The sequence below is a fragment of the Nerophis lumbriciformis genome, linkage group LG33, assembly GCF_033978685.3.
Source record: "Nerophis lumbriciformis linkage group LG33, RoL_Nlum_v2.1, whole genome shotgun sequence".
Lineage (NCBI taxonomy): Eukaryota > Metazoa > Chordata > Actinopteri > Syngnathiformes > Syngnathidae > Nerophis > Nerophis lumbriciformis.
In genome coordinates this window covers 20,385,001-20,398,796 of record NC_084580.2, presented here as the reverse complement: position 1 = coordinate 20,398,796, position 13,796 = coordinate 20,385,001, and the positions used below count along the sequence as shown (strand labels likewise).

The window sequence follows — 13,796 nt, the reverse complement described above, 5'->3', positions numbered from 1 at the left end:
ATTAATTAATTAAATAAAACAATAGTAAATTAAGAATACTAATCAGAAATAATACAAAACAGATAATGAATTTAAAAAAAATATTTATATACAGTATATATATATATATATATATATATATATATATTTTTTTTTTTTTTTTTTTTAAATATATATTTTAAAAAAAAGGTATGTGTGTATATATATATATATATATATATAAACTTTTTTTAAATATATATATTTTTTATTTTCTAAAAACTTAAATTATATATATATATATATATATATATATATATTTATATAAACACACACACACACACACATTATATATATATATTTTTTAAAGTTAAAATATATATATATATATATATTTTTTTTTTTAAATAAAAATATTTAAAAAAATTATATATATATATAATATTTTTTTGTATTATTTATCTGTTTTGTATTATTTCTGATTAGTATTCTTAATTTACTATTGTTTTATTAATTAATTTATCTCTAAATATAAGTACTTTGTTTTTTATTATTATATATATATATATATATATATATCTTTAAAAAAATATATATATCTTTTTATTTTATTATTTAAAAACAATTTTTTATATGTATATATCTTTTTTTATTATTGTTTAAAAAAAGATATATATATATATATATATTTTTTTTTTTTTACACAATAATAAAAAAAGATGTATACATATAAATTTTTTTTAAATAAAATAAAAAAAGATTTATACATATATATATATATATATATATATATAATCTTTTTTTATTTTATTATTTAAAAACATTTTTTTATATGTATATATCTTTTTTTATTGTTTAAAAAAAAAAAATATATTTTTTTTAATTTTTTTATTTTATATTATTTACTATCTGTTTTGTATTATTTCTGATTAGTATTCTTCATTTACTATTGTTATTGTATTTATTTAATTGATTAATCTCTAAATATAATTACTTTGTTTAGTTTTTTGCTGCTTTTTTCTTTTTATTTGGCGGGGGTGGCATCGTTGGGATATAAACAAAATATTCTGACATTTAGGGCAGAATAGATATATGACGTATGCAAATATGTAATGGGTAGGAATGTCGGATGCTGGATGTCAATAAAAATTAAATGAAAAAAAAAAAGAGCCAACATTTTTTAATGAAAGAAACTGCTGTTCTAAATGTGTCCACTAGATGTCACAACAGCAATTATTTGCATCTTTGTAGATGATGCTACAAATTAACAAAAAATAAATCACATGTTAGTGCACCAGTCGAGGAAAATGAGCAAACTACATAAACATCCTGTAATTTGATTTTGACATTTTTTTATCTTGATTGAAAATTAACACCAATGAGTTGACTGATGAACATTATCACAATTTTTTCAGAAAATATAAATAACGACAAATAAAAAGGTAGAATAATATTAACCGCAACATGTAAGTGTAAAAAAACCAACATTATGATTTGTACAATTTCAGAATGTGCTTGTTCTATTTTAAAAAAAAGAAAACAATCTGAAATTGTCTTTATTTTTAAGTTATCGTGCCGTGATTTTACCAGTCCGGCCCACTTGGGTGTAGATTTTTCTCCATGTGGCCCCCGATCTAAAATGAGTTTGACATCCCTGACTTACATGTTGCGGTTAATAGTATTCTCTGTCGTTATTAGGGATGTCCGATAATGGCTTTTTGCCGACATCCGATATTGTCCAACTCTTTAATTACCGATACCGATATATACAGTCGTGGAATTAACACATTATGCCTAATTTGGACAACCAGGTATGGTGAAGATAAGGTACTTTAAAAAAATAATAAAATAAAAGAAATAAATTAAAAACATTTTCTTGAATGAAAAAAAAGTAAAACAATATAAAAACAGTTAGAAATTAGTAATGAATGAAAATGACTAAAATTAACTATTAAAGGACCAGCAGCATGCATAATCATGTGTGCTTACGGACTGTATTCCTGCAGACTGTATTGATATATATTGATATATAATGTAGGAACCACAATATTAATAACAGAAAGAAACAACCCTTTTGTGTGAATGAGTGTAAATGGGGGAGGAAGGTTTTTTTTGGTATTTTTGTGTATCTTGTGTTTCTTATGTTGATTTAACAAAAAAAAATAAAATAAAAATTAAATAAAAAAATTAAAAAAATGATACCGATAATTTCCGATATTACATTTTAACGCATTTATCGGCATGTCTAGCCATTATTTATATTTTCTGAATAAATTATGTAATAATGTTCATCAGTCAACTCATTGGGGTTGATTTTCAATCCATCAAGATAAAAAAAATATATATATAAAAATCAAACTACAGGATGCTATTTATGTAATTTGCTCATTTTCCTCGACTGGTGCGCTAACATGTTTTTTTTTAACATATGTAGCATCATCTACCAAGAATTGCTATTGTGACATTTAGTGGACACATTTAGAACAGCAGTTTTTCATTCAAAATTTTTGGCTCATTATTATAAAGTTAAAGTACCAATGATTGTCTCACACACACACACTAGGTGTGGCGAAATTATTCTCTGCATTTGACCCATCACCCTTGATCACCCCCTGGGAGGTCAGAGGAGCAGTGAGCAGCAGCGGTGGCCACGCTCCGGGGATCATTTTGGTGATTCAACAATTGTTCTATTACCATTGTTGGTATATTCATTCTTCCTACTTTGTTGATAATTATTGTTACCTGTGGTAATGCCACTATGATACAACATCTGTATTATAATCCTTGAAGACTTAGACTTTATTTTTATTGTCATTCAAATTTGAACTTTACAGCACAGATAAGAACGAAATTCCGCTACATAAGCTCATGGTAGTGTAGGATAAAAAAGCAATAAGGTGCATATATAAATATATAAATGTATATAAATAAATAAATAAATATATATATATAAATAAATAAATATATATATATATATATATATATATATAATTAAATAAATATATATATATATAAAAAAAAAAAAAAAAAAAAAAAAAAAAATATATATATATATATATATATATATATATATATATATATATATATATATATATATATATAGATTACTGTACAGATAAATATATTGCACTTTTTCACATGCGTCCACGTTTATGGATGAATGTTATGTCTTTTTTATTTTATTTATTTTTTTATATTTTTATAAAGAGTGAAACTCGTGTGAATAATCACTGAATGGAGAACTGGGGGTGGGATTAAATAAATTATCTTCTTCCCACTCCCTTTCAGGCAGAACTGGACAATCATGCATTACATACTGTACATTACCTTTTGCACTATATTACATTTATATTATTATGTGTTGTCAACTTTGTACTTTTTTATGTCATTGCCTGAAATAAATAAATAAATAAATAAATGAAAACCCTTGATGCTGAGTGCCAAGCAGGGAGGTAATGGGTCCCATTTTTATAGTCTTTGGTATGATGACGACGGACACTCTACCACAGTGGTTCTTAACCTTGTTGGAGGTACCGAACCCCACCAATTTCACATGCGCATTCACCGAACCATAAACCGTAATCATAAAATGATGTTATTATATTAAAGAAATACTAATAAAGATATATTTTACAAACTGAAAGTTACAGGAATGTACACATCATCCCATGTTTACATCTCATTGTGCAACATGTGAAGGTTTTAGTGGGAACTAAATGCGATATCTGAAAGGGGTACACATTGGTCTTTGGTATGACTCTGCCGGGGTTTGAACTCACGACCTACCCATCTCAGTGCGGACACTAACCGCTAGGGATGTCCGATAATGGCTTTTTGCCGATATTGTCCAACTCTTTAATTACCGATATCAACCGATACCGATATATACAGTCGTGGAATTAGCACATTATTATGCCTAATTTGGACAACCAGATATGGTGAAGATAAAGGTACTTTTAAAAAAATTAATAAAATAAAATAAATACATTTAAAAAAAAATTCTTGAATAAAAAAGAAAGTAAAACAATATAAAAACAGTTACATAGAAACTAGTAATTAATGAAAATGAGTAAAATTAACTGTTAAAGATTAGTACTATTAGTGTGCTTACGGACTGTATTCCTGCAGACTGTATTGATATATATTGATATATAATGTAGGAACCAGAATATTAACAGAAAGAAACAACCCTTTTGTGTGAATGAGTGTAAATGGGGGAGGGAGGTTTTTTGGGTTGGTGCACTAATTATAAGTGTATCTTGTGTTTTTTATGTTGATTTAATTAAAAAAAATAAAAAAAATAAAATAAACGATACCGATAAAAAAAACGATATCGATAATTTCCAATATTACATTTTTACGCATTTATCGGCCTCTCTACTAACCACTTTAATGTTCGTCAACTCAGTGTTAATTTTCAATCTATCAAGATAAAAAAATATCAAAATCAAAATGACAGGATGTTATTTATGTAGTTTGATCATTTTTCTCGACTGATGTACTAACATGTGGTTTATTATTTTTTTTTTTTTACACATGTAGCATTACCTACAAAGAATTGCTATTGTGACATCTAGTGGACACATTTAGAACAGCAGTTTCTTTCATTCAAAAAAATTTCGGCTCATTTTTATACTTAGCAAACTCATCCCCCGCGGGGCCGGATAAAACATTATGATTTGTACAATTTCGTTCTATTTGTAAACAAAGAAAACAAATCTGAAGTAGTCTTTATTTTTAAAGTTATCATGCCGTGGGGAGTAGATTTTTCTCCCCTGGAATAGATTTGATGAAAACCTCAAACTGGAAAAAATTCCGAAACTAAACCATCCATCCGTCCATTTTCTACCGCTTGTTTCCTTTTGGGGTCGCCGGAGCCTATTTCAGCCGCATTCGGGCGGAAGGCGGGGTACACCCTGGACAAGTCGCCACCTCATCGCAGGGCCAACACATATAGACAGACAACATTCACACACTACGGACCATTTAGTGTCGCCAATCAACCTGGCGGTTGGAGGAAGCCGGGGAGAACATGCAAACTCCATACAGAAAGATCCCTAGCCCGGGTTTGAACTCAAGACTTCTCAGGACCGTCGCACTGTGAGGCACATGCAGTAACCCCTGTACCACCGTGCTGCCCCCGGAACTAAACCATGATCATTATACCACGAATTGATTAACGTGGACTTAAACAAGTTGAAAAACTTATTGGGGTGCTACCATTGAGTGGTCAATTGTACGGAATATGTGCAATCTACTAATGCAAGTCCCAATCAATCAATCATATCACATTTGAAACTGAATTACTGAAATTAATACTTTTACACTATGCACTTTTTTTGGAGTTTCACCTATACACGCAAACAACGATAACGGAAGTCTTACATACCCATGTCTGCTTGGTAATCGGAATCCACATCCAGGTTGTCACTCGAGGGTCCGGCGTGGCCTCCAACTTCTCGTTGAAAGATCAAGAGTCTTCCACTGTAGACGGCGTTACTTTCGTCCCCGCTTTGACTCAACGTGGCGTCGCGTCTCGATCTGATCGATGCCCTCCGCCCCGTCGGTTCGGAACATTGGCAAAACGTACTCAAAGCCAGGGCGAGTCCCAGATACAGTAAAATCTTAGAGCCCCAATGCGCACGACACGCCATTGGAACAAAAGACGAAGCACTGCACAGAGAGGCGTGCAGGGGGAAGCTGAGGACCTAAAACACGGAAGGCTGAGAAGCAACTCATTAATGAGGGGGAAAGGGGCAAACCTCCACAGGTGTTGGCAATAGTGCAATGAAAGGTCAAAGCCTATTGGTCAGGTCCACCTGCACATTGCTCTATTTATTTGCCTTACATGAAAACATTATTAATGTAGACAGCAAGATGAATGACAAACCATTTAAAAACACCCCTCAGGATTCAGATGTTGAATTAAAAAAAACACATTAAAATTAGAATGTGTGTTTTAATCATTTTAATACATTTTAATAATAATTTTAAATTTGTATCAATTTTACCGGCACATTCTAAAAATACTATTAAAAAAACTAATAGGTATAAAAACTCCTACTGTGCAAAAATGAATCAATTTTTTGGGGGGAAAATATTACATATTTTGTCTGTTTGCCATATAAAAAAACTAAGTTTTTCATGACAAAAAGGGTATGAAACAAACAAAAAAGGAAATTCCAAAAATATTATTAAAATAATTAATAGATAAAAAAAATTGGAATAAAAGAGCAAACAAGTGAAATATGATGAGAAAAAGCTGCAGTGTTGACTCTAATAACACAAAACTTTTTTCCGTTAAAACTGCTTTGGCGCAAAATAATAATGAATCAAAAACAATATTGTTATGAATAATTGACCTATTCAGGGCTCCAATTATTGCACTTCAAAAATTCCACTTTGAAATATTTTTTGGGTGGAAAATATTACATATTTTGTCTGTTTGCCATATAAAAAACTAAGTTTTCCATGAGAAAAAGGGTATGAAACAAACAAAACAGGAAATCCTAAAAATACTATTAAAATCATTAATTGATCAAAAAAAATTGGAATAAAAGAGCAAACAAGTGAAAGATGATGAGAAAAAGCTGCAGTGTTGACTCTAATAACACAAAACTGCCATGCAGGCTGTTTTTTTCGCTTTAAAACTCCTATTGTGCAAAAATAATAATGAATCAAAATAGATGTTGTTATGAATAATTGACCTATTCAAGGCTGCAATTAATTAACTTTAAAAAATTCCACTTTAAAATATTTTTTTGGGGGAAAATATTGCATATTTTGTCTGTTTGCCATATAAAAAACTAAGTTTTTTATGACAAAAAGGGTATGAAACAAACAAAACAGGAAATCCTAAAAATACTATTACAATAATTAATAGATAAAAAATTGGAATAAAAGAGCAAACAAGTGAAATATGATGAGAAAAAGCTGCAGTGTTGACTCTAATAACACAAAACTGCCATGCAGGCTGTTTTTTGTCCTTTAAAACTCCTATTGTGCAAAAATAATAATGAATCAAAATATATGTTGTTATGAATAATTGACCTATTCAAGGCTCCAATTATTTCACTTCAAAAATTCCACTCTAAAATATTTTTTTGAGGGAAAATATTACATATTTTTTTCTGTTTGCCATATAAAAAACTAAGTTTTCTATGACAAAAAGGGTATGGAACAAACAAAACAGGAAATTCCAAAAATACTATTAAAATCATTAATTGATCAAAAAAAATTGGAATAAAAGAGCAAACAAGTGAAATATGAGGAGAAAAAGCTGCAATGTTGACTCTAATAACACAAAACTGCCATGCAGGCTGTTTTTTCCCTTTAAAACTCCTATTATGCAAAATAATAATGAATCAAAATATATGTTGTTATGAATAATTGACCTATTCAAGGCTCCAATTATTTCACTTCAAAAAATTCCACTTTAAAATATTTTATGGGGGGGAAATATTGCATATTTTGTCTGTTTGCCATATAAAAAACTAAGTTTTCTATGACAAAAAAGGTATGAAACAAACAAAACAGGAAATTCCAAAAATACTATTAAAATTGATTAATAGATTTTAAAAAATTGGAATAAAAGAGCAAACAAGTGAAATATGATGAGAAAAAGCTACAGTGTTGACTCTAATAACACAAAACTGCCATGCAGGCTGTTTTTTTCGCTTTAAAACTCCTATTGTGCAAAAATAATAATGAATCAAAATAGATGTTGTTATGAATAATTGACATATTCAAGGCTCCAATTAATTCACTTTAAAAAATTCCACTTTGAAAATTTTTTTCGGGGGAAATATTGCATATTTTGTCTGTTTGACATATAAAAAACTAAATTTTCCATGACAAAAAGGGTATGAAACAAACAAAACAGGAAATCCTAAAAATACTATTAAAAAAATTAATAGATAAAAAATTGAAATAAAAGAGCAAACAAGTGAAATATGATGAGAAAAAGCTGCAGTGTTGACTCTAATAACACAAAACTGCCATGCAGGCTGTTTTTTTCCCCTTTAAAACTCCTATTGTGCAAAAATAATAATGAATCAAAATAGATGTTGTTATGAATAATTGACCTATTAAAGGCTCCAATTATTTCACTTTAAAAAATTCCACTTTGAAATTTTTTTGGGGGGGAAAATATTGCATATTTTGTATGTTTGCAATATAAAAAAAACTAAGTTTTTCATGACAAAAAGGGTATGAAACAAACAAAACAGGAAATTCTAAAAATATTAATAAAATAATTAATAGAAAAAAAAATTGAATAAAAGAGCAAACAAGTGAAATATGATGAGAAAAAGCTGCAGTGTTGACTCTAATAACACAAAACTGCCATGCAGGCTGTTTTTTTTCGCTTTAAAACTCATATTGTGCAAAAATAATAATGAATCAAAATAGATGTTGTTATGAATAATTGACCTATTCAAGGCTCCAATTATTTCACTTCAAAAAATTCCACTTTAAAATATTTTATGGGGGGGAAATATTGCATATTTTGTCTGTTTGCCATATAAAAAACTAAGTTTTCTATGACAAAAAAGGTATGAAACAAACAAAACAGGAAATTCCAAAAATACTATTAAAATTGATTAATAGATTTTAAAAAATTGGAATAAAAGAGCAAACAAGTGAAATATGATGAGAAAAAGCTGCAGTGTTGACTCCAATAACACAAAACTGCCATGCAGGCTGTTTTTTGTCCTTTAAAACTCCTATTGTGCAAAAATAATAATGAATCAAAATAGATGTTGTTATGAATAATTGACCTATTCAAGGCTGCAATTATTTCACTTAAAAAAATTCCACTTTGAAATATTTTTTTGGGGAAAATATTGCATATTTTGTCTGTTTGCCATATAAAAAACTAAGTTTTCCATGACAAAAAGGGTATGAAACAAACAAAACAGGAAATCCTAAAAATAAGTTTAAAAAAAATTAATAGATAAAAAATTGGAATAAAAGAGCAAACAAGTGAAATATGATGAGAAAAAGCTGCAGTGTTGACTCTAATAACACAAAACTGCCATGCAGGCTGTTTTTTTGCTTTAAAACTCCTATTGTGCAAAAATAATAATGAATCAAAATAGATGTTGTTATGAATAATTGACCTATTCAAGGTTCCAATTATTTCACTTTAAAAAATTCTAGTTTTAAATATTTTTGGGGGGAAAATATTGCATATTTTGTCTGTTTGCCATATAAAAAACTAAGGTTTCCATGACAAAAAGGGTATGAAACAAACAAAAAAGGAAATCCTAAAAATAATATTAAAATAATTAGTGGATAAAAAATTGGAATAAAAGAGCAAACAAGTGAAATATGATGAGAAAAAGCTGCAGTGTTGACTCTAATAACACAAAACTGCCATGCAGGCTGTTTTTTCGCTTTAAAACTCCTATTGTGCAAAAATAATAATGAATCAAAATAGATGTTGTTATGAATTCAAGGCTGCAATTATTTCACTTAAAAAAATTCCACTTTGAAATATTTTTTTGGGGAAAATATTGCATATTTTGTCTGTTTGCCATATAAAAAACTAAGTTTTCCATGACAAAAAGGGTATGAAACAAACAAAACAGGAAATTCTAAAAATATTATTAAAATAATTAATAGATAAAAAATTGGAATAAAAGAGCAAACAAGTGAAATATGATGAGAAAAAGCTGCAGTGTTGACTCTAATAACACAAAACTGCCATGCAGGCTGTTTTTTCCCCCTTTAAAACTCCTATTATGCAAAAATAATAATGAATCAAAATCGATGTTGTTATGAATAATTGACCTATTCAAGGCTCCAATTATTTCACTTCAAAAACTCCACTTTGAAATATTTTTTGGGGGGGAAAATATTGCATATTTTGTCTGTTTGCCATATAAAAAAACCAAGTTTTCCATGACAAAAAGGGTATGAAACAAACAAAACAGGAAATCCTAAAAAATACTATTAAAATAATTAATAGATAAAACATTGGAATAAAAGAGCAAACAAGTGAAATATGATGAGAAAAAGCTGCAATATTGACTCTAATAACACAAAACTGCCATGAAGGCTGTTTTTTTCGCTTTAAAACTCCTATTGTGCAAAAATAATAATGAATCAAAATAGATGTTGTTATGAATAATTGACCTATTCAAGGCTCCAGTTATTTCACTTAAAAAAATTCCACTTTGAAATATTTTTTTGGGGGAAAATATTGCATATTTTGTCTGTTTGCCAAATAAAAAACTAAAGTTTTCCATGACAAAAAGGGTATGAAACAAACAAAACAGGAAATCCTAAAAATAATATTAAAATAATTAGTAGATAACAAATTGGAATAAAAGAGCAAACAAGTGAAATATGATGAGAAAAATCTGCAGTGTTGACTCTAATAACACAAAACTGTCATGCAGGCTGTTTTTTCCCCTTAAAACTCCTCTTGTGCAAAAATAATAATGAATCAAAATAGATGTTGTTATGAATAATTTACCTATTTAAGGCTGCAATTATTTCACTTAAAAAAATTCCACTTTGAAATATTTTTTTGGGGGAAATATTGCATATTTTGTCTGTTTGCCATATAAAAAAACCTAAGTTTTTCTATGACAAAAAGGGTATGAAACAAACAAAACAGGAAATTCTAAAAATACTGTTTAAAAAATTATTAGATAAAAAAATTTGATTAAAAGAGCAAACAAGTGAAATATGATAAGAAAAAGCTGCAGTGTTGACTCTAATAACACAAAACTGCCATGCAGGCTGTTTTTTCCCTTTAAATCCCCTATTATGCAAAAATAATAATGAATCAAAATCAATGTTAAAAAATTCCACTTTTAAATATTTTTTGGGCTAAAATATTGTATATTTTGTCTGTTTGCCATATAAAAAAACTAAGTTTCCCATGACAAAAAGGGTATGAAACAAACAAAACAGGAAATTCTAAAAATACTATTAAAATAATTAGTAGATAAAAAAATTGGAATAAAAGAGCAAACAAGTGAAATATGATGAGAAAAAGCTGCAATGTTGAGTCTAATAACACAAAACTGCCATGCAGGCTGTTTTTTCCCCTTTAAAACTCCTATTGTGCAAAATAATAATGAATCAAAATAGATGTTGTTATGAATAATTGACCTATTCAAGGCTGCAATTAATTAACTTTAAAAAATTCCACTTTAAAATATTTTTTTGGGGGAAAATATTGCATATTTTGTCTGTTTGCCATATGAAAAACTAAGTTTTTTATGACAAAAAGGGTATGAAACAAACAAAAAAGGAAATTCTAAAAATATTATTAAAATAATTAATAGATAAAAAATTGGAATAAAAGAGCAAACAAGTGAAATATGATGAGAAAAAGCTGCAGTGTTGACTCTAATAACACAAAACTGCCATGCAGGCTGTTTTTTCCCCTTAAAACTCCTATTGTAAAAAAAAAAAAAAAAAGAATCAAAATATATGTTGTTATGAATAATTGACCTATTCAGGGCTGCAATTATTTCACTTAAAAAATCCACTTTAAAATATTTTCTTGGGGGAAAATATTGCATATTTTGTCTGTTTGCCATATAAAAAACTAAGTTTTCCATGACAAAAAGGGTATGAAACAACAAAACAGGAAATCCTAAAAATAATATTAAAATAATTAGTAGATAAAAAATTGGAATAAAAGAGCAAACAAGTGAAATATGATGAGAAAAAGCTGCAGTGTTGATTCTTATAACACAAAACTGCTATGCAGGCTGGCTTTTTTCCTTTAAAACTCATATTGTGCAAAAATAATAATGAATCAAAATAGATGTTGTTATGAATAATTGACCTATTCAAGGCTCCAATTATTTCACTTTAAAAAATCCACTTTGAAATATTTTTTGGGGGGAAAATATTGCATATTTTGTCTGTTTGCCATATAAAAAAACTAAGTTTCCCATGACAAAAAGGGTATGAAACAAACAAAACAGGAAATTCTAAAAATACTATTAAAATAATTATTAGATAAAAAATTGGAATAAAAGAGCAAACAAGTGAAATATGATGAGAAAAAGCTGCAATGTTGACTCTAATAACACAAAACTGCCATGCAGGCTGTTTTTTTCCCTTTAAAACTCCTATTATGCAAAAAATAATAATGAATCAAAATAGATGTTGTTATGAATAATTGACCTATTCAAGGCTCCAATTATTTCACTTAAAAAAATTCCACTTTAAAATATTTTTTGGGGGAAAATATTGCATATTTTGTCTGTTTGCCATATAAAAAACTAAGTTTTCCATGACAAAAAGGGTATGAAACAAACAAAACAGGAAATTCTAAAAATACTATTAAAATAATTAGTAGATAAAAAATTGGAATAAAAGAGCAAACAAGTGAAATATGATGAGAAAAAGCTGCAGTGTTGACTCTAATAACACAAAACCGCCATGCAGGCTGTTTTTTTTCGCTTTAAAACTCCTATTGTGCAAAGATAATAATGAATCAAAATAGATGTTGTTATGAATAATTGACCTATTCAAGGCTGCAATTATTTCACTTTAAAAAATTCCACTTTGAAATATTTTTTTGGGGGAAATATTGCATATTTTGTCTGTTTGCCATATAAAAACTAAGTTTTCCATGACAAAAAGGGTATGAAACAAACTAAACAGGAAATCCTAAAAATAAGTAAAAAAATAATTAATGCATAAAAATTGGAATAAAAGAGCAAACAAGTGAAATATGATGAGAAAAAGCTGCAGTGTTGACTCTAATAACACAAAACTGCCATGCAGGCTGTTTTTTTCGCTTTAAAACTCCTATTGTGCAAAAATAATAATGAATCAAAATAGATGTTGTTATGAAAAATTGACCTATTCAAGGCTCCAATTATTTCACTTTAAAAAATTCCACTTTGAAATATTTTTTTTGGGTAAAATATTGTATATTTTGTCTGTTTGACATATACAAAACTAAGTTTTCCATGACAAAAAGGGTATGAAACAAACAAAACAGGAAATCCTAAAAATACTATTAAAATAATTAGAAAGATAAAAAATTGGTATAAAAGAGCAAACAAGTGAAATATGATGAGAAAAAGCTGCAATGTTGACTCTAATAACACAAAACTGCCATGCAGGCTGTTTTTTCCCCTTTAAAACTCCTATTGTGCAAAATAATAATGAATCAAAATAGATGTTGTTATGAATAATTGACCTATTCAGGGCTGCAATTATTTCACTTAAAAAAAATCCACTTTAAAATATTTTCTTGGGGGAAAATATTGCATATTTTGTCTGTTTGCCATATAAAAAACAAAGTTTTCCATGACAAAAAGGGTATGAAACAAACAAAACAGGAAATCCTAAAAATACTATTAAAATAATTAGAAAGATAAAAAATTGGTATAAAAGAGCAAACAAGTGAAATATGATGAGAAAAAGCTGCAGTGTTGACTCTAATAACACAAAACTGCCATGCAGGCTGTTTTTTCCCTTTAAAACTCCTATTGTGCAAAAATAATAATGAATTAAAATCAATATTGTTATGAATAATTGACCTATTAAAGGCTCCAATTATTTCACTTAAAAAAATTCTAGTTTGAAATATTTTGGGGGGGGGAAATATTGCATATTTTGTCTGTTTGCCACATAAAAAAACTAAGTTTCCCATGACAAAAAGGGTATGAAACAAACAAAACAGGAAATTCTAAAAATACTATTTAAATAAATAGAAAGATAAAAAATTGGTATAAAAGAGCAAACAAGTGAAATATGATGAGAAAAAGCTGCAGTGTTGACTCTAATAACACAAAACTGCCATGCAGGCTGTTTTTTTCGCTTTAGAACTCCTATTGTGCGAAAATAATAATGAA

The 13,796-nt window shown here is 28.2% G+C and overlaps 1 protein-coding gene across 1 annotated transcript in view; it reads right to left on the bottom strand.

The window, feature by feature from the left end:
• The window catches only part of LOC133575650 (uncharacterized), a 28,030-nt gene extending 22,325 nt beyond the window's left edge, over positions 1-5,705 (bottom strand). Inside the window, exon 1 of the mRNA XM_061928347.1 lies at positions 5,348-5,705. Within this exon, the coding sequence (XP_061784331.1) occupies positions 5,348-5,612 (265 nt within the window). The 5' untranslated portion in view covers positions 5,613-5,705. The remainder of the gene's footprint in view (positions 1-5,347) is intronic.
• Between the last annotated feature and the right edge of the window lie 8,091 nt (positions 5,706-13,796).